This window comes from Coptis chinensis, chromosome 7 (genome assembly GCF_015680905.1).
Source record: "Coptis chinensis isolate HL-2020 chromosome 7, ASM1568090v1, whole genome shotgun sequence".
Classification (NCBI taxonomy): domain Eukaryota; kingdom Viridiplantae; phylum Streptophyta; class Magnoliopsida; order Ranunculales; family Ranunculaceae; genus Coptis; species Coptis chinensis.
Genome location: NC_141462.1, coordinates 22703651 through 22730047, shown reverse-complemented (window position 1 = coordinate 22730047; position 26397 = coordinate 22703651). Strand labels below are relative to the sequence as shown.

The window sequence follows — 26397 nt, the reverse complement described above, 5'->3', positions numbered from 1 at the left end:
TAGGTCGTTGATGTGACAGGAATTGGAGAGGCTACGGTGCCTGTGAGCTCGGGAGGCGTTTGCGTGGAGAGGCGTTCTCGTGTGGTCGATCCTAGAAATATAGGCCCCGACGTAACAAGACTTAGAAAGGTGTAGAGCGGTAAGCTCGAGAGATGCTGATTCTCGCTGGAGAGCGTTCTCGTGTAGTCGATCCTAGAAATATAGGTCCTCGACGTAACAAGAATTGGAGAGGCTATGTAGCCAGTGAGCTCCAGAGAGCAGTATGCTCGCAGAGAGCGTTCTCGTGTAGTCGATCCTAGAAATATAGGTCCTCGACGTAACAAGAATTGGAGAGGCTATGTAGCCAGGTGAGCTCCAGAGAGCTGTATGCTCCTGAGAGCGTTCTCGTGTAGTCGATCCTAGAAATATAGGTCCCTCGGCGTAACAAGAATTGGAGAGGCTATGTAGCCGATGAGCTCGAGGAGAGCTGTATGCTTTCATGAGGCGTTCTCGTGTAGTCGATCCTAGAAATATAGGTCCTCGGCGTAACAAGAATTGGAGAGGCTATGTAGCCGATGTGAGCTCGCAGAGCTGTATGCTTTCGCGGAGAGCCGTTCGTGTCTGAGAGTATCTTCTGGCCGGGCCGAGAGTGGCGAGCCAAGTAAAACGTGTTGAGCGTCTATGCTGTGTAAACTGGTTGACTTGCCAATACAAATAAAGATAGTAACTTGTATTAAATAACACAGGAAACTTATTTGACATTAATGTGAACCAAGAAATATACACCATGGATGGCGCTATTGGTAAATTTTTTTCAGTAGATAAGTATTCCAAGGTCGAGGCAACATCTTCCCCTCTTGGGTTCTTATCCAGTATGCTCCATTGCCGACGACGCGTTCCACGATGTAGGGGCCTTCCCATGTGGGTGCGAACTTGGAATCGTCCTGCGTCTTTTTGAGCACTAGGTCTCCAGGTTGAAAAGACCTAGGATGAACTTGCTTGTTGTAGGAGTTCTTCAGAGTTTGCTGATAAGACGCGACTCTGATGGCAGCTAGATCGCGCCTTTCTTCGAGCAGGTCGATTTCTCGCTAAAAAAACGGTTGCTGCGGTCCGGATTCTACAAGTTTCGAGTCGTAGTATTTGTCGGCCGGTAGGAATTACGGCTTCTGTGCCATAACACAAGGAGAATGGTGATTCGCCGGTGCTAGATCGGGCTGTGGTACGGTGAGCCCACAGAATATTTTCCAACTGATTTGGCCACTGGCTTTTGTTCTTTTCGATCTTTTTCTTTAGATTCTCCAGGATTGCTTTGTTACTGGCTTCTGCTTGGCCATTACTCTGAGCGTACTGCGGAGTAGAGAACGCATGAATGATCTTCCACTTGGCTAGGAACTCTTCTTTCGTATTCGCCTTTGAATTGAGGCCCATCGTCCATTACTAGTGTATGTGGTAAACCAAATCTGGTGATAATGTGAGTCCAGATGAAGTTTCGGACATGGGACTCTTTGACGTGTGGTGCGGAGGAATGGCCTCGACCCACTTGGTGAAGTAGTCGGTGGCAGCTAGGACAAAGCGGAAGCCGTACTCTTCGTGGGATGAATGGTCCCATAATGTCCATGCCCCACATGTGAAATATTACGGGTTCGCTATCTTGTCGATCGGGCCGAAAGCAGTTGGATGATATTGTGGCCGAACGTTTGGCATTTGAGACATTTGAGGACGTATGCTTTAGCATCGATCTGCATCCGGGGCCAGAAATATCCTTGAGAGATGGCCTTGTGAGCTAATGAGCGGCCGCCGGCGTGATTTCCACATTCTCCTTCGTGGATTTCTGCAAAAATCAATTGACCCTGTTCTGGGGTAATGCACCGTAAGTGTGGGCCACCAGCGGATTTCCTGAACAGCTTGTTTTGGACTAAACAATAACGACGAGCTTGATATGGGACCGCGGCCTTGGATGCGCCTCCTGGAGGGGCGTCTGCGTCTTGGATATAATCGATGATGGGCTGCATCCATGTTTGGCTCAACTGACGGGCGGAGAGAGGAAATAGGTCGCTTATCATCAAGGTGTGGTCGACTTGGTATGCGGTCGATCGACGACTTCTATATGAAGAACTTCGGGAACGCATTTCTGTGGTCCGGGTAGCCAAGTAAGCTAAACCTATGTCTGGCGTGGCGGTTCTCTCCACGCAAGAAATGATGTATGTGTACCGCTAAAAGAAGGCAATAACTGATGAACGACCTGAAGATACTTGGAAAGGTTACCTTCGTGGGTAGTGTACTCTTTTGCAACTGGCGAACGACCAGTTGCGAGTCACTAAAGACTTGGATCTCTTCGACACCGAGCTGAAGCGCCATCCTTAGTCCCCTAATTAGCGCTTCGTACTCCGCCTCATTATTGGAAGTTGCAAAGTCAATGCGGACTGACTTTTCAATCATATTTTCGTCGGGGAAACTAAGGCGACTCGATGCCACTTCCACCGAGATTTTCGAACCATCCACAAAGAGAGACCGATTTGATTTGACTCGTTTTTGTGTGCGGGAGCTCGGTTTCTTGTTCCCACCGGGGTCCTCTCATCGGGAAATCTGCTAGAAAATCGGCGACGACCGACCTTTCGAGAAGTCGGGGGGGACTAACTCTATGTGGTGTTCTCCGAAGTTCTTCGCCCAAACGCCATTCGAGTAGTCTTGTTTTCTTTGTGAAGGACTTTCTTCAATGGAAGGTCGGTAAGAACTTTGATTTGATGTGCCGAAAGTACGGCCCTGAACTTCCGTCGCGGAATACAACAAAGCAAGTACATTTCGTTCGTGAAGGCGTAATTCTTTTCGTTTGGCGGAGCGTCTTACTCGTGAAGTAGATTGGCTTCTCTGAATTGTTCTCCTCTTTAAAGAGAACTGAGCTGATGGCGAAATCAGATACGGCCAGATAAAGCCCCAGTGTCTCTCCATATATTGGTTTGGCTAAGACGGGAGGCGTGGTGAGATACTCTTTTTGAGTAGCGAATGCATGATGACATTGATAAGCTCCATGAAAACGGCTCGCCTTTTTGAGGAGCTGCAGAACGATCTACACTTATCTGAGGCCCTTGATATGAACCGGTTGAGCGCCGCGACCATTCCCGACAATTTCTGTATCTGTTTCTTTGTGCGTGGATCGGGCATATCTAAGAACGCTCGGATCTGGTCAGGATTTGCCTCGATCCCACGCTGCGACACTTGATACCCTAAAAACTTGCCGGAGGACGCCCCAAAGAGGCATTTTTCTGGGTTCAACTTCATGCCCGTACGGCGTAGTCTGGAGAACGCTTGTTCGAGGTGGGTGAGGTGATCACCAGCTTTTTTGCTTTTGACCACCATGTCGTCAATGTAGACCTCCATGGTGTCGCCTAACATGTCTTGGAACATGTCGCTGACCGAGGCGTTGGTATGTCGCTCCGTTCTTCGACCGAGCGGGGAGGACGTTGTAGCAATAGATCCCTTGCTCCGTAATGAACGAAGTCTTCTCTTGATCTTCCTCGGCGAGTGGGATTTGGTTGTACCCACTGTACGCATCCATAAAGGAGAGGAGCTCATGACCACAGGTTTGGTCGACAAGTTGGTCAATCAACGAGGCAAAGGGCAAAAAACGCATCTTTTGGCGTGGCCTGATTGACATTTGTGAAATCGACACATAGGCGAACTGTGCCATTCTTTTTGGGGACGGCGACAATATTTGCAATCCACTCGGGGTAGTCTACCTTTCTGATGAAACCGACTTGCTTGAGTTTTTCGACCTCGTCGTTGATGGCTTTTTGAAAGCGCAGGGATAGTCTACGAGGTCGTTGTCGGACTGGTTTAGCATTGGGGTTCACATTTAACTTATGGCATGCGATTTGAGGATCGACTCCGGGCACATCAATATACGACCAAGCAAAAACATCTTTATTCATAGATAAAAAATTTACAAGCTGGGTCTTTAACATGGGGTCGAGGTTGGCCCCTACATAGACGAACTTGGGGTCGTCAGCGGTGCCTAAGTTCACTCTTTCTTTTTCTGCCACTGGAGGTGTTACAACGGATGGTGGAGCGCTGCTTGGTAGTTCGCTCTCAAGGGGGTCTTGAACGTGCTCTGGGCTAGTCTGGCTAGCAGTTGGGGTTTGAACGACTTGAGCATCAGCGTTGATGGGGGCATCCCCGAGCTGTGGATACAGCACTGGAGGTATGGACACTGGTGGTACGGCTGTTGTTGGCACGTGTGTTGGCCCACCACAATCCGAAGTGATTCTTGACACTCTAGTCGATGGGGCGGCTGATTTTGTATCAATGCTGGGTAGCTTTGCTTTGCGAGCAGAATGAGTCGGGGAGGCGATCGCAGGTATTAATGTATTTGGAGCCCCCAGCCGCTCGCTGGCGGTGTCGAAGTCGGACTCCGCCACTAAATCATGTGCCATTGTGTAACTGGTGGGCTCGTGTATGATGGGTGTCGATCCATCGATCATTTTCACCGGGTTGATACTATCGGTTACGTTGATACGCTTCAAAGGCGATTGCTTTAAGCTCCATCATTCCCTAGGTCCCGGGAAACGTAGAACTTGATGCAATGTTGATGGGATTGCTTGCATCATGGATCAGTGGATCCAAATACGCGTCGCCCTAGTATGGCATTGTAGGACGACTTAATGTCGAGAACCCAAAACCGTGTATTATAGGTAATCTTATCCTCTCGAGATCCCACCGATACTGGTAAGATAATGTCACCAATGGGGTCGGCTCTGGAGCCATTGAACCCGTAAAGGGGGGCGATTGGGTCTACGAACGGACTTGGGGAGGTTCATCTCTTGCATGGTGTGGTAAAATAAGATGTCGCAGAAACGCGTGGAGTCGATCGCTTTGATCAGTATCCGGTCGCTGATTTTGACATGAACTACCAATCGTCATTATGAGGAAGGCAGACTTTGCTTAAGTCGGCCTCGGAAAATGATATCGCCTTGCGCGACCGAACCGGGTGGGCTGCCTGTGGAAGTAAAATGATAGACTTCGAAGAAGCGCTACTACCCGACGTCTTTTTCTCGGGAAGAGGTCACGGAATCGTCCGAAAGGTAATCACATGAATAGTGCGGGCATTGTCACGATCGGACGAGAAAGTGTCGCCTTCTCTCGTGGCGAGAACGATCACGGAGCCGCCCTCATGTGAGGACGAGCCCGTATTGCCCTTGGTGGTGGTGACGGTGAGGTGGAGATCGACTCACGCATTAACGACGAGCCATCAACTTGTGACGCAGTCGCCATCGGGAATGCTAGTGTATCGCTTGTTTGATATGACCATCTTCCACCGTGTCTTGGAGATAATGCTTGAGCCCCCAAAGATGCATCGGTTTCATGGCACTTTGCTTTGTGAAATGCACGCAAAGGCTTGCCAGTCGATCGCGGGCTGCGATGTTTGGCCGGAAAAATGGGGGCTTTAATCTTATCCCAAGATGTGACGGGGACCGCGGTCGTAACAAATAACTCTCTGTTATCCGGTCGCGGCACGAAGCCGGCCGGTGCAAGCGACTGGGCTTCTTGACCCGTGGGTAACGATCCGAGACGGCGACCTCGTGGTTCTCTGCTAAACCATGGAGTTTTAAAGTTTCCTCGCAACTTGATGTACTTGTCCCGCGCTGGCGTAGAGCTTTCGGACAATGTCTCCGGCGTTCCTTCATCAGCGACCTAGCGAGGTCGGTGTTTCGCGACTTGGCAAGCATTGGAAAAGGCCAGTGTGGCGAAAGATTCTTTCAAGCCACTTTCCATGCAGAGCAGTTCGGCCTTGAACCGTCCTAGGAATTCACGAATAGTTTCGTCCTCCTTGAATGATAATTGAAACAGAGAATCAAGATCGCCTTCTTCTTTGTTGTGGACGATCGGCCGGGCGAACAAATCGATGAAGTCGCTGAAGGTGTTTATAGAATCAGACTCCAGTGAAAAGAACCAATCGAGAGCGCCATCCTTGAGGCTGGCTGGAAATAATCTGCAGTGGAGATAATCAAACTCGGGTGAGCTGTAAAGTGCCAAACTCTGAATATAGCGAGCCACATGCTGACCAGGGCATGTGTTGCCGTCGTACATGGGAAAGCGTGGCTGGATAAAGTCGTGTGGAGAGGATTTACTGAGGACCTCTGCGGTGAACGGAGATGCGCGATACGTCTTAAGCATCTTGTGCACAATCTGTGTCGAATCCTTCTTCGCAGCCGGTCCGCCAATCTTTTTGGGATAACTCATTAATCTGGCGATTAACGTCATTGATCCGCGTTCGGCCCGTTGCTTAATTTTGTTGCTTGGTAACTATCCTTGAAAGCACGTAAAGTAGCATTTTCCTCCCCTAAGCAAGGAAATGCTCTCATTCGTTATTCCCAACCGGTGGGCAAGGTTCGAATTTGATCTTCTATGCTAACCATGCTTCGTGGGTCGGAGAGTTAGAGATGGATGAAGCCCGATCTAAAGTGGCTCTCGAAGAATCGAAACCCACGGCGCCAATGTAAAGGAGTGTTTTGATCTTCTCCTAATTACAACAAGGAAGAACGGGAGGGGTTTGGATTTTGGATGTGACCGAGGTCGCTGTGAGCGAACTGCCTACGTATCTTCTCTCGTTTTTCCTTTTCTTGGGGAGAGAAGAATCAGGTCTGACGTAGTTCGGTAGAGGGTGGTATTTATAGATTTCAGGGAGAGGAGATCCTTCTGACACGTGTACTCTTTTGTGCAAATGTAGGGTGGAGATCGCGGATGAGTGTTGAATTGGATTTTGGATATGCCCTGTTATGATTGGGGGTAGATGCGGTAGTCCCTATTTCCTGATGAGATTACCACTAAGATCTTGGCAATCATTACAACCGGTGGGGTGTGTTTCTATCCGAAGAGTTCTCAGATCCGCAAAGTGTTAGATCTTGAGATATCTTCGTTCGCACCACCTACTCGAGCCGCTCGCAGGTCGGTCTTGGAGGTTGCCTTGGATTCATCTATGCCGCGACTCGCGGTGCTTGCTGCTAGGGCTGTTGTTGTTCAGTCCGTCTTGGAGGTCGATATCTTCAGTTCGCTTATGCTCCTCGCGATTGCGATGCCCTATGAGGATATCGCTCCCCTACAATATGCAAGTAGAATTATTTTAGCCTCTTAGATTCTTCTTCATTGATGCCTCTTGAGAGACTTCATCACTTAGTCTTAATTTAAGGTTAAAGGTCTTGATGCTGTTGCTTTCATGAAAAAGTAGTGTTTGGTTTACAAATCTAACAAACTTCTCTTGTGCTTCTTTCTCATAACTTGACGGTCCACAAAAATCCAGGATCCGGACATTAGTCCAGAGACGATGTTCCCATCGTCGTCTTGATAGAACACCTGTCTTTACGACATCTTTCATTTCAAGCAAGGAAAGAATATGGAACAGGACGTCGTCTGGTAAGCCACTGATCCTATCTTGATTCTTAATGGTATCTTGGATTAGTTCCCAGCTCTTATGCTCTTCACTATCATTTCCACTTTCCATGAGTTGATCCGTTCCACAGAATTTTTCTTGCTGGTTTAAAGAAACAAACAGAATCATAAGGTTCTCCGGCTCATAATGAAAATATACGAGTTCGAGAAAATAGAAATTACTAAGAAAGAAGGATAGGACATTACACAAAGGAAGAATGTTTCCATAATATTACTGCATATCATAATCCTACACGTTAAGTTTTTCATTTATGATGGAATCTATGAACAAAGAGATATGAAGAATTTTGATATAATATCTTCATAAAAAGGGTGGAAACAATAATAATTATTATTAAAATTACTGATAATAATTCTAACTTCAGAAAATATTTTAGTACCCTAGAATATGTATACTACTTTTTTGTAGGAAATTGAGATTAGCCTCAAGGAATTGTGGAACTTGGAAAACATATATAATTTCAATGCAAAACCATATGAAAGCATAATTGTGGCTGCTTGATATGCTACAGAGGATCAAGCACCAGGAATGGCTGCTAGATATCCCAGCTACTTTGTCCCTTTTCCTTAAATTAATGCATTCACAAGATCGACAAAGGTTGATTAACGCAGTTTGATCAGCAAGCTCGTCTTGTCTTCGAATATTACATAACTTGCAATCCATTTGGTGTTCTTGACCTTGGAATTCAAACACCTTCCGCAGATGGAGCTGATGGAATCACCTGCAACAAGACCAACTAAAGAGTCCGTAGTCTTGATCTGGAAATCCTTAACCTTTCACGAACCATTCACCGCACATTGCTAAATTATCCATTCTTAGAGTCCTCATAGTTTTATATGTAATTTCACCTAGTAAGCTTGAACGACCTCTTTCAATTACAATTTCTAACCTATACACTCCTCTTTGAGTCCATGTAATAGACCTCTGAGCTCGCCAGGAACTTTTGCATTAGTTAACCGGTGGGGGTAATGGACTAATGGACCTTCAAGTCTCATGCTTGACACAGAATATACTTGCATTTTGAGTTCTGCCTTGAGCCCTTGACTATCTTTTTTTCTTGCAGGCAAAATGTGAATATATTATATATAATAATAAGTTTACAAACTAGGGGTTAAGCACCACCCGGGCTGGATCAAGTTCCCACTTTGAAACCAAAAAATAAATTCCATGAAGGTGATAAAACCTTCATTCCAAAGTCTAAACCATGTGTATTTCCAGTAAAAGTAAATCATTTATATCTTGCTGGAATTTTCCTTGCCCTGGGTGGAAGAGGAGTCAGATCCACATCTTTCCCCTTTGTGTTGCTTCCTTTCTCCTTTTGAAACTGCCATGGTTCATCACCATCCTGTGAGTTATCGAAGCTCTCTTATGTTGAAAACAAAATCCGACCTTCACGTACAACTCAATAGTTCTCTGAAATCTGAGTTATGCAAACATTGACATTAAATTAGCTCACAGGTAGTCTCCCTACAAATTCTTTTCTACACTTCCTAGTTTAACTGCTTTCTTTGTGAGTTTGTGGGCGGGCAATAACCTGATGACGGAGCCAATATCTCCCTGTTGACGGTTCCAGTTGTCAAAATCCTATCTCCTGATAACATGCTAACTATGAAGGTAAGAAGGTTACGAAGCTCAGTGGTAATCAACTTGAAGTGATGCAAAAGTTAGCATGGCATTTACCAAGTCAGTGGCCAATTCTAACTGTAGGTCTATTAGTGTGGAACACACTTAAAGTTAAGCCCCCCTTCCTTCATGGGCAGTCCCTCTCTGGAGAGATATCATGAGTTGAAACTAAGATTGCCAGTGACTTCGTTGGTCGAGCTATGCCATCTTTGGAACACGAATTCTTTAAATAATAGTACACCACCAAGAGAACCTCTACTTGCACCAAAACAAACTCGCAAGACCACAGCTTCTTCAGTATTTTTTTTTCTTTTTTGAAAAGATGCAGGGATTTTACAAATCCCCATCTATATTATAACATTTTTTTTCCCGATAATCATCTGTATGATAACCTTTCATAAATCATTGTTACATCTTCCTCTATAATAGAGTTCAAAACATTACATAAATGAGGTATACCACATAGTGTTCCATGCTCTCGCCTAAGGAGAGTTTTGCAAGGTGATCAGCTCCTCTGTTTTCTTCTTGAAATACATGAAGCAAGGAAACCTCATTGAAACAAAGCAAAAGTTTTCTAATGGTAGCCACCAGGTTCCAGCATGGCCACGGACTAGTGTCAATATCCCTAAGAATGTGAATTGCCCTTAATGAATCTGAATTCACTATAATTCTTTTGTAGTCATGAGCAATACATAAACTGAGCCTAATCGCTGTAGCCTTTAACTCTTGAAACAGAATTGAAAGCAAGTCTCCTCCTCCAGTATAAGCAAACATTCCATGACCTTGTTCAGTAATACTTTGTTACGAAGCCTAGGCCGCAGTTTTCAGGTATTAGATCTTTGGCACTACAAGACTTCCAACTTCTAAAAATCTGTCGTGAAATTCAGTAAGTGAATTGATTCTCATACAGATGGGAAGATCTGGACTTGTTCTTGTACATTTATCTAAGAACCAGTTAATTGGAAAAGTGAGATGTACAAAGTTACAAACATGCATAGGTGACTGTTTGAGTCTATTTGGTCCCCACCTCTTTGGTTAATTTCTTTCTTTGACATTTTTTCACCTACTTAACATTTCACTGTTCCTTATCTCCTCGTTAGATTCTAAAATAAGAGGCGGATAAAGACGCATTTGTAGCAATCAGAATTCGATGATTATAATATAACAGGTGTTTGCCTAATCCACAACTCTTTTTCAAAAAGAAGAAGAAGAGGGTGACATGTTTCGGGTGAACAAAAAAGAAACCAAAACATTAAGTAAATAAGAAAACTTAACTGTACGTTTCTAAAAGAACAAAAAATTTCCATTAGGGGAGGCTCTTTCGAAACTCAGCAACTTTTCATATAGCGTTGACTTGTCATTTGAGGCAGAAGGGGTTCTATCTTCAGAGGAATGCTTTTCTTTTTTGCTATAAATAACCATTTTATCCAGAATAGGTGCCTTCATGAGGAGAAACTCCACTAATGCTATCTCAGAAGACCCACCATCGAATTCATATATAATAACAGACTTGAGTTTTTCCATAAGACAGGTGGATGCCAGCATTATACTCCAGTAGTTTGCTTCATTCAAATCATAGCCTTTAAGATATTCATCCCTAAACTGCAAATCCAAAAGAAACATAGCGATTCAATATATCATGAACTACACAACTCAATCGAAAATAAAATGCTTATAAAAGAACAACAAGGATTTGATGAACGCACTTCAATGCTGCCATCTCTATCACCCTTCTTTATAGTCAGTGTATTAAGATTAGAAGAACTTCTCAGCAGTGCTAGTATTCCTGGGAGTTCCCATTTGGTAAGATTGGCCTTTAGTTCAAGGTAATTGCAATCAGTAGATGGAGTAGGAAGGCTTTCTATCTCCAGCAGTGACACCATCTATTACATCCCAACAGCAACCACAAAAGAAGTTAGATCACAAACAGAATAAGAGCTAACAGAGGACTGACATTGTCTTTATGTCATGCACATAGAAGGTATGTTACCTTCTGTTACTTAAATATTTATCAAATTCCACATCTGTTCAACATAAAGGTTTCGGCAATAAGTTTAAGGTAAGTGCAATCAGACAATCAGTAAATGGAGTAGGAAGGCTTTCTATTTCCAACAGCGTCGTCATCTATTACATCCCAACAGCAATCACAAAAGAAATGAGATCACAAATAGAATGAGCGCTAAGTAGCTAACATAGGACTGATATAGTCTTTATGTCATGCACTCAAAAGGTGTGTCATATACTGTTGCTTTATATATCTACCAAGTTCTACATCTGTTCTAGATAAAGGTCACTTATTGGATTATAAGTATCTTCCCTCTAGTCTTCTAAGTTTGCTAGATTGAAGTTTCTTCTTTGCGCCATAAACGCTGCATGTTTTATATCAACTGGAGACCCCACTGTTGTGCTAGTTTAGTAATGTCTAGGTGTCTGCTAACAGATCTTCTCTGATTAGTATATTGCAAGAAGATAGCTGAACACAAAACGTAGGATAACAGTCATGAGACAGAATCTTCAAATAAAACCTAAACATCATACAGACAACAAAGAGGAAACTATTCCAAATTTTCAACTAATTAGTAGCTGAGAAGATGATTAAATTTCACCTCCAGATGCTGTGTCGTAGTGAGACCCTAAACTAAGATAAGCATGACCACTTTAAACACCATTTTGTATCATAACCAAAGCTTTGCAGTACAAATTCTTCTTGTGTTTTTGCAGTCTGAAAAATTTGAATATATAGGAAGAAATGTGCTTATTAAAAAGAAGTAAAGAACAAAAACTTAAAGTATAAAGTAAATATTACCTCGAGGAAACGAGTGCATACTGCTAAGCATTCTGCACGACGAACACTCGTAAGAAAACTTGTGACTATAGTTTGATATGAAACATTACATGTTATCCGGTGTGTCCGGACTATAGCGTAAACCAGAGAAGATACATCAATCAGACGGTAGTTTGCTATCTCTCCCATACATTCCAATACTTTTAAGTAGGGAGCTTGGATGTCAAGCCTTAATCCTTCAACGGAAAAAAACAGAAGCAAGTACTCTAGGTTTGGGGACTTGATACTCAATTTTCTTAGACCATTACATCGTAATAAATGCAAACTTTCCAGCAAAGGACTACCATTTAAAATGGTCTCAACCAATTCTTCACACAATTTAACGTCAAATAGTCTTAATACCTTCAGATATTTCCACTGGAGTTGCCTGGTTGGATCGATGCTGCAGGATGCCAATAGTAAAGACTTGATTGTATTGTTGATGTAAAGACTACAAGGCAAGTTGTAAGGATACAAGCTCAAAAGACAACCTCGCCACCTTGTATTCACAGTAAAGAAATCCAAATAGACTATCTCAACCTTCTTTCTCACAGCTAGACGAACCCATCTATCGATATGCAAGCAGAGTTCTTTAACTCTTTTAGCTTCTTCTTCACTGATGTCCTCTGGAAAGGCTTCAGTTAGTCCCAATAAAAGGTGAAAGGTTTTGATAGTCTTGCTTTCATTAAATAACAATGTGTAGTCTACAAAGCTAACAAACTTCTCCCGTGCTTCTTCTTCACAACTTGTCGGTCCACGGAAATCCAGGGTCCTGACATTAGTCCAGAGATGTCCCCATCGTCTTGATAGAACGCCTGTCTTCACAACATCTTTCATTTCAAGCAAGGAAAGAACATGAAACATAATGTCGTCTGGTAAGCTACTGATCCTATCTTGATCCTTAATATCATCTTGGCTTAGTTCCCAACTCTTCTGAAGTTCAGTATCATTTCCACTTTCCATTACTTGGTCCACACGGTCACTGAAATCCTTTCACCAACTTCTCTTGTTTTAAGGAAACAAAAATAATTAAATTTCTAAGCTTATATTTGAGGGCACCTCTTATTGTTTATGTATCACTACTATAGCGCAACACGGTGTGCACCAAACGAATAACAAAAAGTACCTGAAAAGAACATAGCATTCATAGGTCTCAATCAACATACACAACCATAAGGGGGGCAAAAAAGTGATCGAAGGGTCATTGTCAACATGCATAAATTCTTTCCATACGAGTTGGTAAAATGGTAAGGGGTATATGAATATTTTTAACCAACTAAAGCACCAAAAAGTACATATGAAATGTCTCAACAATTTTATTTTTCAAGAACTAAATGCATCAAGTCAATAAACATTTCAATCAAACACAGCAAGCAATGAACGAGGGTTACCTGGGCACAGCATGAAGATGAAGAGATTTGGTGTGTTTTTGCAGGGCAGACTCTTTTTGTTATTTGGTATACAGAAAATCTTTAACCAATTGGGCCGGACTCAAGTAACTAGACGAAACGAGGGCCTGGGCCCAATTCGATAATCCCTTAGCCCAATTTGGTTTATTCAGTGAAATATCCATTTTCACCAAGTTCGAGATTTTGAAAAATCTCCCGCTTAAAACGTTTAAAACCCGAGATATTGGCAAAGTCCTCGAAATAGCAAATCTAGTTCTAAAACAAAGTTTAAAACCGGGTTTTCAAAAACCCGTTTTTAAAAATGAAAAGCCGCAAGCTTCGTTTAAAACCCAAAGAGATTTTGAAAATCTCCCATGTTTAAAACAATTTTTTTTTTTTATTTTTTTTTTTTTTTTAAATCTAAAAGAAACGGTATTTGAAACGAAAAAGAAGAAAAAAAAAGGGGTTTTGAGTTTACGATTTTTGAAGAGTCCCTCCATCGGAATAGCAAGTTAGATTGATTTATTGAGACAATTTTATTTTGTTTTGGACTATTAATAATTAATTATAAATTTTAAAGTTATTAACTTATTTGTAGAACTTGATTATGCCATTATGGTTGGTAATTAGTAGTATCTTATTTAAAGTCGTGTTTTGGTATCAATCTTGAATCTAAAACTTCTAGTATTTGGATGAGTAATGATAATTTGATAGTCCCTTTCATGTATTTGAATTTTCTTTCATTTGTATTATCAACCATGTTTTTTTAATTTTATGTGTCAATTCTTTTTCCATTTTTTACGGGCCAAACCAAAAATCAAATTCAATTTTATGGACTATTATTATATTCTTTATCATCGGTTTTACCGTAATGATTTTTTTCATGTATTTGAATTTTCTTTCATTTGTATTTTTTTTTTTTTAATTTAAACAATTCTTTTACCTTTTTTTAAACTTTATCTTTTTATTCTTTATCCCCATTTTTTTGATATAATGAAGAAAAACCCGCTTTTTTTTTTTTTTTTTTTTTTTATTCGTTTTTTTTTTTCCAAAGACGTTTCGTTTAAAACACGAACTAAGTGTTTTTTTTTTCAAATACACTGTTTTAAACTCGTACCGTACTTGGTGACAATGGAGATATCTGAGGATCCTATATTCGGTATTCCTGTTGCTTTAGTAAACTCGTAGTCCTAGTCTCCCATGGTTCCATATGTCCCCCTAAACCCTGATCAAGAGGAGGAGAACAATAACAATGGTTTTGAAGCAATACACCCTGGTTTTAGTGATGGGGAAGATGGACAAAACTTCTATAATGAATTGCTACCCCAGGAGTATGACTTTGATGACAATGTCACACAACCAATCCCGTTGGCAGTGGACAACTCTATGGTAGCACGTAGGTTGGATTTTAACCCAGAAGCCAACATTTTAGATGGAAGGTTCACAGAAAAGGAAGTGGATAGGTCCGTCCTAAGCTCAAGTGAAGGTTCAATAGCACAACATGGTGCTGATGAAGGTAATAGTGCAAGGAAAGGTTCCCAAGGCTCAAATGTCCGCAATCAAGGGTTCGCAGTGGCTGTCCCATCACAGCCACCTCAGTGGAAATGATAGTGGTCTAGAACTGTCGGGGAATAAGATCCTCCACGACGGTTCAATAACTAAATCTTCTCATCTGGTAACACGAAGTGGATGTGATATGTTTATGTGAAATAAAAGTTAAGGAGAAGCGTATTAGGTTGGTAGCTAAGAGTCTAAAGTTCAGTGAGTCTTTTATGTTCTAGCAATGGGGTTGAAAGGCGGCCTTGCTATTCTATGGAGGGATGGTTGTGACCTTGATATTCTTGGAGCCACCCTTAACCAAGTTACAAGTAAATTTAATAATTATCATGCTAATGTTCCTTGGATATTTAGTTTTGCTTATGGTCACCCTGATGCTACTCAAAGACATCTGGTGTGGAATGAATTGCGTGAGTTAGCTACCTATGTTACTGATCCATGGCTCATGTTTGGTGATTTCAATGTTATCACTAGTTTGGATGAAAAAATAGGAGGTACATGTGTAGTTAATAAAAGTATGATAGAGTTTAATAGTTTTATCAATGATCTTGACCTTATGGATTTGGGGTTCATGATAAGAGCCAAAAACTGTAGTTTTAACCCCTTAATAACATTACATATAAGCCAATTATATTTATAATAAATAAGAGTTAGTACTGTTTACGTACTTTTGTGTATTTTAGATTTTGGAATCAATTATGTGAAGAAATATGTCACTTTTGCAAAAGAAATGAGCAAATGTTGATTGCTAAGAAGTTCTATGGTTAAACCCCATGTTTCAAGGAGAAAAAACTTTTTTAAAGCCCAAGCAAAATTGAAAAGTCAAAGTCAATGCAGGCAGAAATAGAGTATAAAAGTCAACAGAACTTTTGTAGGCTGTATCTTTGGACATAGACCTCGGAATTAGTCATATTATTTGTCAAAAAGACCGGCTTGGAAAGAGCTTTCTAATGGTCTAAGTCATGATCTAATCAGAAGAGTAAAATTGGACGAAAAGGCTGTTGCAGTAATTTCTAGCAGAGAAACCCTCTTTGGGCTTAAGTAATTAGGTTTTGGGCTTGATTTAGTGGCCCAAAACATGGCTCCAAAGCCCATGGATGAAATTGTAAACCTAGCCCTCTCCTATATAAAGAGGACTAAGGCAAAAATCTAAAGCTCTCTCCCATTAGTTAATTAGTCTCTTGTCTCTTAGTTTTTATTTTTAGTAAACCTAGTTTATGTTATTTAGCCTAGCCACCATTAATAAAATCCAAGTTCATTATATTCTTCTATCATGTCTTCTTATTCTTTTATTTATGAAACCTCCATTAGAGGGGTTTTATTGAAGCTTTGATGAAGACTCGATGTGTTAGTATAGAATAATTACTTTTAAGAGTTTCAATCTAGAGGGTAGTTTATTCACCATGAGAATGGGTTTAAACTACCTCTCATGCTAATTATTAGTTAGTTAGAGATGCCATGAATAATTAGAGATAAAAATACCTAACCTTTATGTTGAACCTTGTGTGAAAACATAAATATTAGGGTTACAATAAAAATCTATACTAGCATATTAAGGACAAATCAAGGTGGATATCAAATCTCCCTAATCCCTTTTTCTCATATTCAATTTTAGTATTTAATTTCTATAGTATAATTTAGAATATCTTAATTAGTTATTCCCACATATTAGTCTTATTAAAAACATTGCTTTCATTAATATTGTTGAATTGTTTAAGTTAGTGAAATTACTACGTTCTAAGCAATTAGGAGTAGAACGAATCTTTACTCAAGTTATTGCATGATAATTGACAGTAAGAATTTGATATAAACCTAGAATAATTTAGTTTTCTTATTCCTAGCAAAATCACTATTCATTAGGATAGAAACTTATTATTTTTAGTATTGTCAAATGGCACCGCTGCAATCTTAATTATGTTTAGAATAGTTTTCCCTTCGTGTTTTCAATTCTACCAATATCCCACTTCACCCACCTACCTGATTGTTTGTGTTTTCACTGTGTTTACTTTTTTCAAAAAAACAGAAAATTGCTCTTGGAAGTCTACAGGATTTTTTTTGGATTTGTACTCGGAGCGCGCTCGCACCCTATTTACTCTGCTTCGGAGCCCGCCCGCGCCCTTCCTTCCAGTATTCTAATTTCGAGTTTTATTTCTAAATTGCAGGCCCAGCCCATTAAGAACCACGCGAAAGCCTGTTTCTAACAAAAATCACAGAGTGCGCTCGCGCCATTGTTGCTTGATATTTAAGTGCACCCACGCCCTTCTGAAGAAAGCCCGATTCACAGGTTAGTTACAGACTCTCTTTTCTTTCAAGTTATTTTTTATTCAGTGTTCCAAACCTCTTCTATACACTGAGATTGCGTATAAAAGACACTATTCATACACGTAGCAAGAAAGCATTCAGGTACTCCTTCTTTCACTCCTCGTTTCTTCTGTCAGAGGAGTTTAAATTCTAGTATATCAGGTTGTTGTTTGATTGCCTTGCTTTAGATTAAGGTCTGGTAAGAGAAAACCAACATTTAACGTTATCTATCGTAAACGTCAACGCACACGCCTATCTAGAATATCACACACTACACCTGCATCAATGGCTGAAGAAGTAGAGACTTCTCTTATAATTTTTATAAAGCCCTAAATGATGGCCCTAAGTCTTGCATCGTTCTTGCAGACCCAGTGGGGGATTTTCGAATTCCCCGAAATATATTTAATTTGTTACCCGTTTTTCATGGTTTAGACCGCGAAAAGCCTTATCAGTATATGAGTGGGATAAAACAAGTTCTCACTACATTACATCATCCTAGCGTAGGTTCTGAACAAATTAAACTGAGGGTGTTTCCTTTCACCCTAGCCGATAAGGCGGTGTCTTGGTTAACTGCCCAAACGCCTAATTTTGTGGACTCATGGGCCAAACTCGTTCAATTGTTTATGAAACAGTTTTACCCACCGCTGAAGACAGATGAAATGATTCAAAAGATTCATTTCTTTTGCCAGAACCCTCATGAATCCTTCTCGAGGCCCGAACTGGTATACTGATCTTCTTATAGAGTGTCCACATCATAACCTTGCGAAAGACACGCTTGTTCGTGCCTTCTTCAAGGGGTTTTCACATCAGCATAAAAAGGTTCTTGATATGATGAATGAGGGTAGTTTCCTTAGTAAAGGAGCCTCAGAGGTTTATAGGTTTATAGAAGATCAATCTAAGCATAATAATAATTAGGGTAACGACATCCCCCGCTCCGCTAATTCTTTTTCCACAGCCAAGGATTCCAGTATGTTTGAGGTTAAAACTTATCCCGAGCTTAGAACTCTAATTGAATCTCTCACAAAAAAGGTAGAAGCCATTTCTGTTCAACATAAGCCTACTCCTGTCATGAACGTTAACTGATAAACCGTAAAATAATAGTTTTACCTACTCTTAACTAGTTATGCTATGAATAAGTAAAACTAAAGCTATTTTACGCTATATGATCAAAGTTATCTACTCTCGATTATCATGCAATATGTGGAGTAGAGAATTCGACCCACTCTTAATTTATTTAGATGTAAGTTTCGTTAGTTTAATCGATTCTAACAAAATTAATGAGAGTAATGGATTGTGATTATACTAATATGGTAATTGAACTAATTAAATTGTTCTAACTTATACTAAGGCAATTAAATACTAAGATGTGAATATGGAGAAGGGATTAGGGGGATTTGATTGCACTTTGATGGATTCCTAATGTGCTAGTGTAGATTATTGCAATCTTAACCAATAAAGATTAAGTATTTGATCCCTAATTATTCATGACAATCTTTACCAACTAATAATCAGCATGTGAGGAAGTTCAACCCATTCTCATGGCGAATAAACTAACCTACTAGAATGAAACACTTAAATACAATAATTCTAACTAACACATCAAGCTTTATCAAACCCCTTGATAACTAAAGAAAAGTGAATATAATTCTACTCTGAATAAACGATGAAGAATAAACGGAAGTAAAACTAAAACTTTATCGTAACACAGTTCTTATCAAAGATTTCTACTCTTGATACTATTGAAGTAGAGTTGGAATAGAAGATTCGTTCCACTCCTAGTTCTTTAGCATTCAAGTTTTCTACGACTATCAATCCTATCAAAGTCAATGAGAGTTTTACGAATTATACTACGATGCAATTTATACTAACAAGATAATGGAATTATAATGATTCAACTACGAAATGCTACAGAATACTAAAGTTTGAATCTAGAATAAGAATTAGGGGGGAGTTGAATCCACTTTGAATCCAACTTAAGAACTAGCATAGATTGTTGTAATCTAATTCTTACGTTCTTATGGTAAGAATTGGTCGTTCTAATCCCTAATTATACATGGCATCTCTACTAATTCATAACTAGCATGTGAGGAAGTCCACCCATTCTCATGGCGAATCAACGACTTCTAGAGTGGAATAGACTCTTACAACGATTCTACACTACACAATCAAGTTTTCATCAAGGTTTCATCAAACCCCTCTAATGGAGGTTTAGCCTTGATTCATCAAACTATCATTTCCATATGAATTAAAACTAGACATTATAAAAAGATTGGAACTTTGCTTATTTAAACTCAATGGAAACTACTTATGTAATAATTGATTTAAACTAATACTGACAAATAAGTAAATCTAAGAATTGAAACTAATAGTTAATGGAAAACGAAATTAGATTATCAAGAACTAAATATTTTATTGATCTAACAACTAAATAACAATCATTCAATACTGAAATTAAAACAAAAATAACAACTAATTAATTAATTGAAAAAAGGGTTTTTTAGACTTTGGTCCTCATAATAGTTGGTTTATTAGGGTTTGGTCCAGAAAAACTTGAATATTAGGGTTTAGTCCTAGTTTTGGTTGTTGATTGTGGTAAATCTGCTTATATATTTGAAATGACAATAATACCCCTCGCGTGCAAAATCACGTAAATATATAAGTTAGACTTTAATACAAGAAATAAGGTCATCTTCTAGGACTTGGTCCCTACTGTTATTTGACAAATTAGAGTTTAGTTCTACTTGTCAACCATTAAAGAATGGGCCAAAACAGGGGCCTAAACAACCAGAGGCGCTAAGATGACTTGACTACTATGAAGAAAGCAAAGCTCTCTCCATGTTTACCAGGACCAGATGAAATAGTGGTTTTTCTTGATTGTGGTGGCACAGAAGGGGCTCTGTTCTTACTACGCTACGGGATCGAATAAGTTCACCTTCCGCATCGAACAACTCTTGCCGCAAGCCAATCTAGAAGCGAACAACACACGGAATCAAATCAAAGACTAGACTCATCAAATCGAGGAGAACAACAAGGAGCCCCAGTCGTCGAGGGAGGTTATGTTAGCCCAATTCCCAGGCCTTGGAACAAAATCGGGTAGTTCACTCCTGAAGCGGACTTTAGAGTCCATTCAGGCTCTTATTGAACACTTTACCAATCAGAAATGTCAATTTCAACACTCGACACACACCAAACGCAATTCGAGGATCTAAATCGTACCTTCGAGTAGGTCAGCTAAGCTAAGCTCAATCACAATCCATAGCTCCATTAGCGACAACTAAAATTGAAATGACAATAATACCCCTCCTCTATCCGCTGGAGTGAGGGGATTTATTGGAATCTCGTTCAGAGTCAATGAAGGTTTGCTTGTGGTTCTATTGATAGGTGTTTATAATGGGATTTCATCTCAGGCTTAGGTAGTTCAGTCTCCAGTGAAGTAGGGGGCTCAGGGTCCGAAGGAGATAGAGTTCTGGCATTTCTAGGGTTCGAAGACGTTAAAGAAATGGGTTGGTCTTGCCTCAGCTGTTAAAGGGAAAGGGCTTTGGATCTCCCCTCGATCGATCTTGGTGAGAGAAAGGTTTGTTTACCTAGAATCCATAGAAGAGGAACGAGCATAGGTTATAGTTGTTCCTTTTCCAACGTCTGAAACTGAGTTAGGGGCCGGGGTAAATAAGAAGGAAAAGGGATCCTCCATTGTTAAGATTGGTTTTTTTTAATGGTTGACAAGTAGGACTAAACTCTAATTTGTCAAATAACAGTAGGGACCAAGTTTTAGAAGATGACCTTTTTTCTTGTATCAAAGTCTAACTTATATATTCACATGATGTTGCACGCGAGGGCTATTATTGCCATTTCAAAAATATAAGCAGATTGACCACAGTCAACTTAGTTGGTTAGTCAACAACCAGAACTAGTACTAAACCCTAATATTCAAGATTTTATGGACCAAACCCTAATAAACCCACTATTGTTAGGACCAAAGTCTAAATAACCCTTGAAAAAACTAGATCTAGAACTAAGCTTTAATGGCTACTTTCTATCCTAACTTAATTGATACTTAAGAGCTAAGTTTTGTGTGTGGAAATGGAGGAGACCAGATCCACATTTTCGTGCATGGGCTGAGGGTTTATGTTTTGGGCAGGAAAATCGAGCCCAAAACCCAATTTCTTCAGTCCACAGGGCCATTTTCAGCTGGCTTTGACTTCAACAGGCTTTTCATCTACTTCTGCTCATCTGATTGGGTCAAAGTTTGGATCATTAGAAAGCTCTTTCCGACCTGGTCGTTTTGACATAAGGTACGCCCAATTCCAAGGCTTGAGTCCAAAGATACGGTGTTCAGAAGTTTTGCTGATTTTTGTGTGCTGTTTCTGCCCGTCTTGGCCTTTAATCACAAAACTTCTTAGCAACCAACCTTTGCTCCTTTATATCACCAAAGTGGCACATTTCTGTACATAATTGACTTCAATGCCTGAAATACATAAAAGCACATAATTAGTATTAACTTTTATTTATTATTCGCATAATTGGTCTAAAAGTATTATTGTTAAGGGGTTAAAACTACAGTTTTTGGGCTCTTATCAAACCACCCCCAAACAACATTTTTCTTGTCCTCAAGCAAATATGAGAAATTAGCATAAGTAACCAAAAATGGAGTTCTAACTAATCTCTTTTCGCCAAGTGCGATTGCATTGACCATATACAACAAGGCCTTAAACCACTAGGAATTCCCTAGTGGACGAGTTATAGCCTAGTGAGAGTTTTTCAGTAAAGGTACTCACAAACTTCATCTATACTACAATGACTCAGAAATAAAACTATTGTTTCCTTATCTATGTCTCAATTATCTATACATCTCACTAGCAATGAATACAAAATAATCAAGTCGAAACCTAAGCTAATATATTCATAATAATCAATCATCTACGAATAAACATATATACAATGAGTAATACTATGAGATGTATTAGCAGGTCCATTTCTGAAAACTTGGAGTAGCGTCCTTAAGTAGGTCCTCACATAAATGTCAAGACAAAAACCACTCTGATTTTTCCGCTCAAGTTTCGCTACTCCAGTGTGCAGTGGGCACACTTACCTTACAATCTCAATGACACACAAGGAAGCCGGAGTCGATCAAACACATTTGCCACTTACTATCACACTAACCTATTCCTAATTGAGCTAGAGGTCTTTATTAGGTGTTGTGGGGATTAGGAGATGGTTTAAGAAGGAAGAAAATGGATATTCAAAAAGGACAAGTCTGAGATAATAGAGTCTTCATATTATATAACTAGAGAAAACCTTGTTTTGACTTTTGGTTTTACACTTTGTTTCCATCCTTAGCCATATTTTTCTTTTTCTTTGGCTTTTGCCTCATTTGATTCTATTTTTGGATATCTAACTCTTTATTTTTTTTTTATTTTTATTTTTTATTTTTTTTATTTGGATGGAAACTTACTTTTCTCATCTGAAGCGACTAACAAATTCTTGATTTCAAAGGTTCTTCCCTTTTCTATTCTTCATCTCTATTCTCAGACTTATTCAAAGAATTGAGTAGGTTGATTTTTTATTTTGTTTTGTTTTGTAACAGGGTAAAGGATTTGCGGTTTATGAAAGGCTCAAGAAAGGCTCAGAGGGGCGACTAGCGGAAAATAATTCATAGGTTTGAATTTCTGGCTATATCGATCCAAAGAGGGCCTAAATTCTCGCTTAGGATATGGTATAGTGATCAAGCAAGTGGACGTGTGATTTTTCTATCCGGATTTTACTTCTCCCTTGTGTCATTTTTCAAATGTTTCACTCATATAAAGCTTTAGGCTATATTCTCACAGGATTTGTAGAATAAGTACTCTAGCCTAGATTTCAGAAACTTATTGCTAACAATCATAGATACTCATGTAACATATTTATAGATAGATGCAAGGATTATTACCTACATATTAGCCTAATGATAAAAGCCCAAAACTGTAGTTTTAACCCCTTAACCATCATACTTTTAGACCAATTATGTGAGTAATAATTAAGAGTTAATACTGATTACGTGTTTTTTATGCATTTCAGGCTTCAAAGTCTATGATGTGCAGAAATGTGCCACTTTAGCGAGATAAAGGAGCAAAGGTCGGTTGCTAAGGAGTTCTATGATTAAAGGCCAAGATTCAAGAAGACAAAGCCTTTGTAAAGCCCGGTCCAAAAAAAGTCGTCGACGAGTGCGTAAAACAACACACAAAGTCGTGAGAACTTCCGAAGGCCGTATCTTTGGACTCAGACCTCGGAATTGGGCCTACCTTATGTCAAAACGATCGGCTCGGAAAGAGATTTCCAATGGTCTAAGCCTTGACCCAATCAGAGGAGTAGAAGTGGACCAAAAGTTTGTCGAAGCCAATTGCAGCTGAAGAGCCCATTTTGGACTAAAGAAATTGGATTTTGGGCCCGATTTTCCAGCCCAAAATATGGCTCCAAGCCCATGCACGATTTTTGGATCTGAAAGTATAAAAACAAAAGCTTGACTCTTTGTAGAAAAGTAGATAGTTAGGTTAGAAAATAAATTAGGTTAGGATAAGAAAAGTAGCAATTAAACCTTAGTTCTAGATCTAGTTTTAGATTAATTAATTAGTTTTTATTCTTGCCTTAAATTCAGTATTAAATTATTGTTATTGCTATTCATTAGATAAATAAAGTTAATTAGTTCTCCATAATCTAGTTTCATTTTCATTTATTTATTAGCTTAAATCCTTAGATTTACTTATTTGTCATTATTAGTTTAATTCAATTATTGCATGAGTAGTTTCGAATTGAGTTTAAACAAATAAAGTTCAAATCTTTATATATGTCTTGTTTATGATTCTCGGCTAAACCTCCATTAGAGGGGGTTGAAAAACCTTGATGAAGCTTGATTTCGATTAGCGTAGAATAGTCGTAATTTCCCATTCAACTCTAGAAGTAATTAGTCCACCATGAGAATGGGGTTGAATACTTCACTTGCTAGATGTTAGTTGGTAGAGATTACCATGAACACTAGGGATTAGGAAGAATCAATTGTTCTCGCGTATAGATTCAATTCGGATTACGATTGATTCGTTAGTAAATTAAGTTGAGTTAAGGTGGAATCAATCCCCCCCTAATTCCTTATCATAGGATCGACGTAGTATTCCCATAGTTGTTTAAATAGTTGACTAGTTGCATCTTGTGGGTAGTTGCATCGTAGTCTAGTTATCATTTCGTAAATCTTTCATTTGACTTAGAGTAGAGTAATTAGACTAGAAAACACAGCATGCGGAAGGACTAGGAGTGGAACGAACTTCCTACTCCACTATATCTGTTCAATAGATCGAGAGTAGAACAATCTTTGATAAACTTAGCCACGTAATTAAGTTTTAGTTTACTTACATTTTGAGTTTCATCGTTCATTTCGTAGGTAAACTTTATCTTTTATTGTTTATCACCTAAGTTTCTAAAAACTATTCTAATATAAAAGTTACGTGAGACTTCTAGATTATTGAGAGTATAGAGAAGGAAAACAATACCAATATTCCTAAGTGTATAGCATACTTTTTATTTATATTTTTAAAATTTTTGAATTTTTTTAACTAGAAAACAAGTGCATATCATACATATCTATATCCTAACAGATGCCTTAATTACACGTGTTTCTATGCCCCCCCCAAACAAGAAGCATGCTTTGTCCTCAAAGTATTTCAATAAACAGGGTAGAGAAATACCATGGAAATGCGTGAAATTCTGGAACATCTGCAAAACAATGTTAAACATACTAATATAGAAAATAAAAATTGACGCAACTCTATAAGAGTTCCACCCGTTATGGGGTTAATGAGAAATAATTTGCTTGGGACATAAGCAGACACTAACTGAAATAAAAACTAACCTTAACTCCCGTTTAAGCATTTTCCTCATTTCCCTCTCCAAAGAGAGGAGGTTCTTTCCCATCCTGCCATGCCATGATAACTTGCCAAGCCCGCCGCCGTGTGTCATCAACTTGTGCTAACCTATCTAGTGTTACTATGTCTGATGGGGTGTAAGGAGCAACCAAATGAGGTTGCACCTGCCATCCCAGCCAAGTCATTAATCGAAATGAGCGAACCACCCAATTGGTGGGTCTTATGATTTCAACCCTTTTCCAATCCGTGAACTGGGTATAGAATTCAGGTAGACAACTGAGCATGATGCGGCAAACCAAAACATGCATAAGAAGATACTTATGTCGCATGTTTTGGGCTCTCTTAAGACTAGCCACTAATACTCGGGGAATGTCATATCGGCGACGTCCCACAGCTAAAGCAAGAAAAATATCACCAGCGGTACTATTTGCAGAGGTAAACTGCCAATCCCCTAAAATATTTATCAGGATGAATAACATAGTGGCTACCGGGGCTATGTTGTATGTTGTAACCTTGGTCCATTATCCTAAATACCCTCCCTAATAATACTCATGGAAATATGTATAGTCATAGAGGTATGCATTATCGGTCATATATCCCCACATGTGAATAGGATCAGGTAATGGTATTCCCGAAACTAATGCTACCATATACTTATTGAATTCTAGTGGTGTGTCATCAATCGTGACGAAGAATTCTTGTTCTCCATCCTGGTTACAATAGAACTTAACATTATTGTAAAAAAATTCAGTAAGCTTAGGTGAATACAAGTCGTCTTCACTTACCAGAAGATGCCTCCATCCGAACTGCATGATCCTTTCGCGGAACCAATGCCCATAAGTTTCACTCCCCAACAAGTGTTCGAAAGACTGCTCCGGTATTACTATAGGAGAAGTCATCACAAAACTACTCTTTAGAATAGCTGCAACGATCCTCGAACAACACACAAAAATTGAATTTTTCTTGCCCATCGGGTTGGGCGCGGGCCTTTGGTGTTTTGGAGTTCCGTGCACTTCAGCCAGGCGCTCACTTTTTGCTGGGATAGGGCGCTGGCCGCCTTCGGATGATGAAAACTAGAATTCCAGTGTTATATGCGCAGGTCGCGCTCAGCTCTGGTTTGGTAGGGCGAAGTCGCTGGCCTCGATGAAATTTGGAGCCGACAATTGCCTAGGGCGCAGTAGGCCTCCACTAGGGGAGAGGCCCGAGCTGCTAAAATGGAGAAGAAAAATGGGAACCGTGGGAGTGAAAGGTGAGAGATGAAAGTGAGGTGTAGTGTGGATTGTGAGTGTAGAATGAATGAAGTTTTTATAGGTTTTAAGTTGCTAAAATGAATCGGGAAGTTGCCAAAAAGTTTTAAGGCAATTGCCGGAAACAAAAAATTTCCAAAACCGA

At 39.8% G+C, this 26397-nt stretch overlaps 1 protein-coding gene and 2 long non-coding RNA genes across 6 annotated transcripts; 2 read left to right on the top strand and 1 right to left on the bottom strand.

The window, feature by feature from the left end:
* Positions 1–7083: 7083 nt before the first annotated feature.
* On the top strand, positions 7084–8415 carry LOC147486649 (uncharacterized). The gene is made up of 2 exons (XR_015202198.1): positions 7084–7386; positions 8126–8415. It is a non-coding gene; the product is annotated as an uncharacterized LOC147486649 (long non-coding RNA).
* A 62-nt stretch (positions 8416–8477) lies between these two features.
* On the bottom strand, positions 8478–13333 carry LOC147486648 (putative F-box protein At1g49610). Of its 4 annotated transcripts, none has more exons than XM_086572828.1 (5): positions 13262–13319; positions 11853–12996; positions 10753–10929; positions 10322–10648; positions 8478–9917 (listed from the first exon to the last, which is right to left on the bottom strand). In XM_086572828.1, the coding sequence occupies exons 2-4, from the start codon at positions 12831–12833 to the stop codon at positions 10331–10333; spliced, it is 1476 nt and encodes a 491-aa protein (XP_086428954.1). In that variant the 5' UTR covers positions 12834–12996; positions 13262–13319; the 3' UTR covers positions 8478–9917; positions 10322–10330. The 4 variants fall into 4 exon arrangements, with proteins under 4 accessions (XP_086428954.1, XP_086428956.1, XP_086428953.1 ...); XM_086572830.1 differs by having other exon boundaries at positions 12234–12996; XM_086572827.1 differs by lacking the exon at positions 8478–9917 and having other exon boundaries at positions 10177–10648; positions 13262–13333.
* On the top strand, positions 10932–23805 carry LOC147486647 (uncharacterized). Its single transcript, XR_015202199.1, has 4 exons — positions 10932–11027; positions 16978–17099; positions 22701–22772; positions 23171–23805. It is a non-coding gene; the product is annotated as an uncharacterized LOC147486647 (long non-coding RNA).
* The last annotated feature ends 2592 nt before the right edge of the window (positions 23806–26397 follow it).

Excerpts from the sequence above, each read along its gene's own strand:
- LOC147486648 (XM_086572827.1), bottom strand. The coding sequence starts at position 12,833 with ATGGAAAGTGGAAATGATACTGAACTTCAGAAGAGTTGGGAACTAAGC. Across the intron at positions 10,930-11,852 it reads TATGCACTCGTTTCCTCGAG|ATGGTGTCACTGCTGGAGAT; the intron begins GTAATATTTACT and ends GGGATGTAATAG. Across the intron at positions 10,649-10,752 it reads ATAGAGATGGCAGCATTGAA|TTTAGGGATGAATATCTTAA; the intron begins GTGCGTTCATCA and ends TTGGATTTGCAG.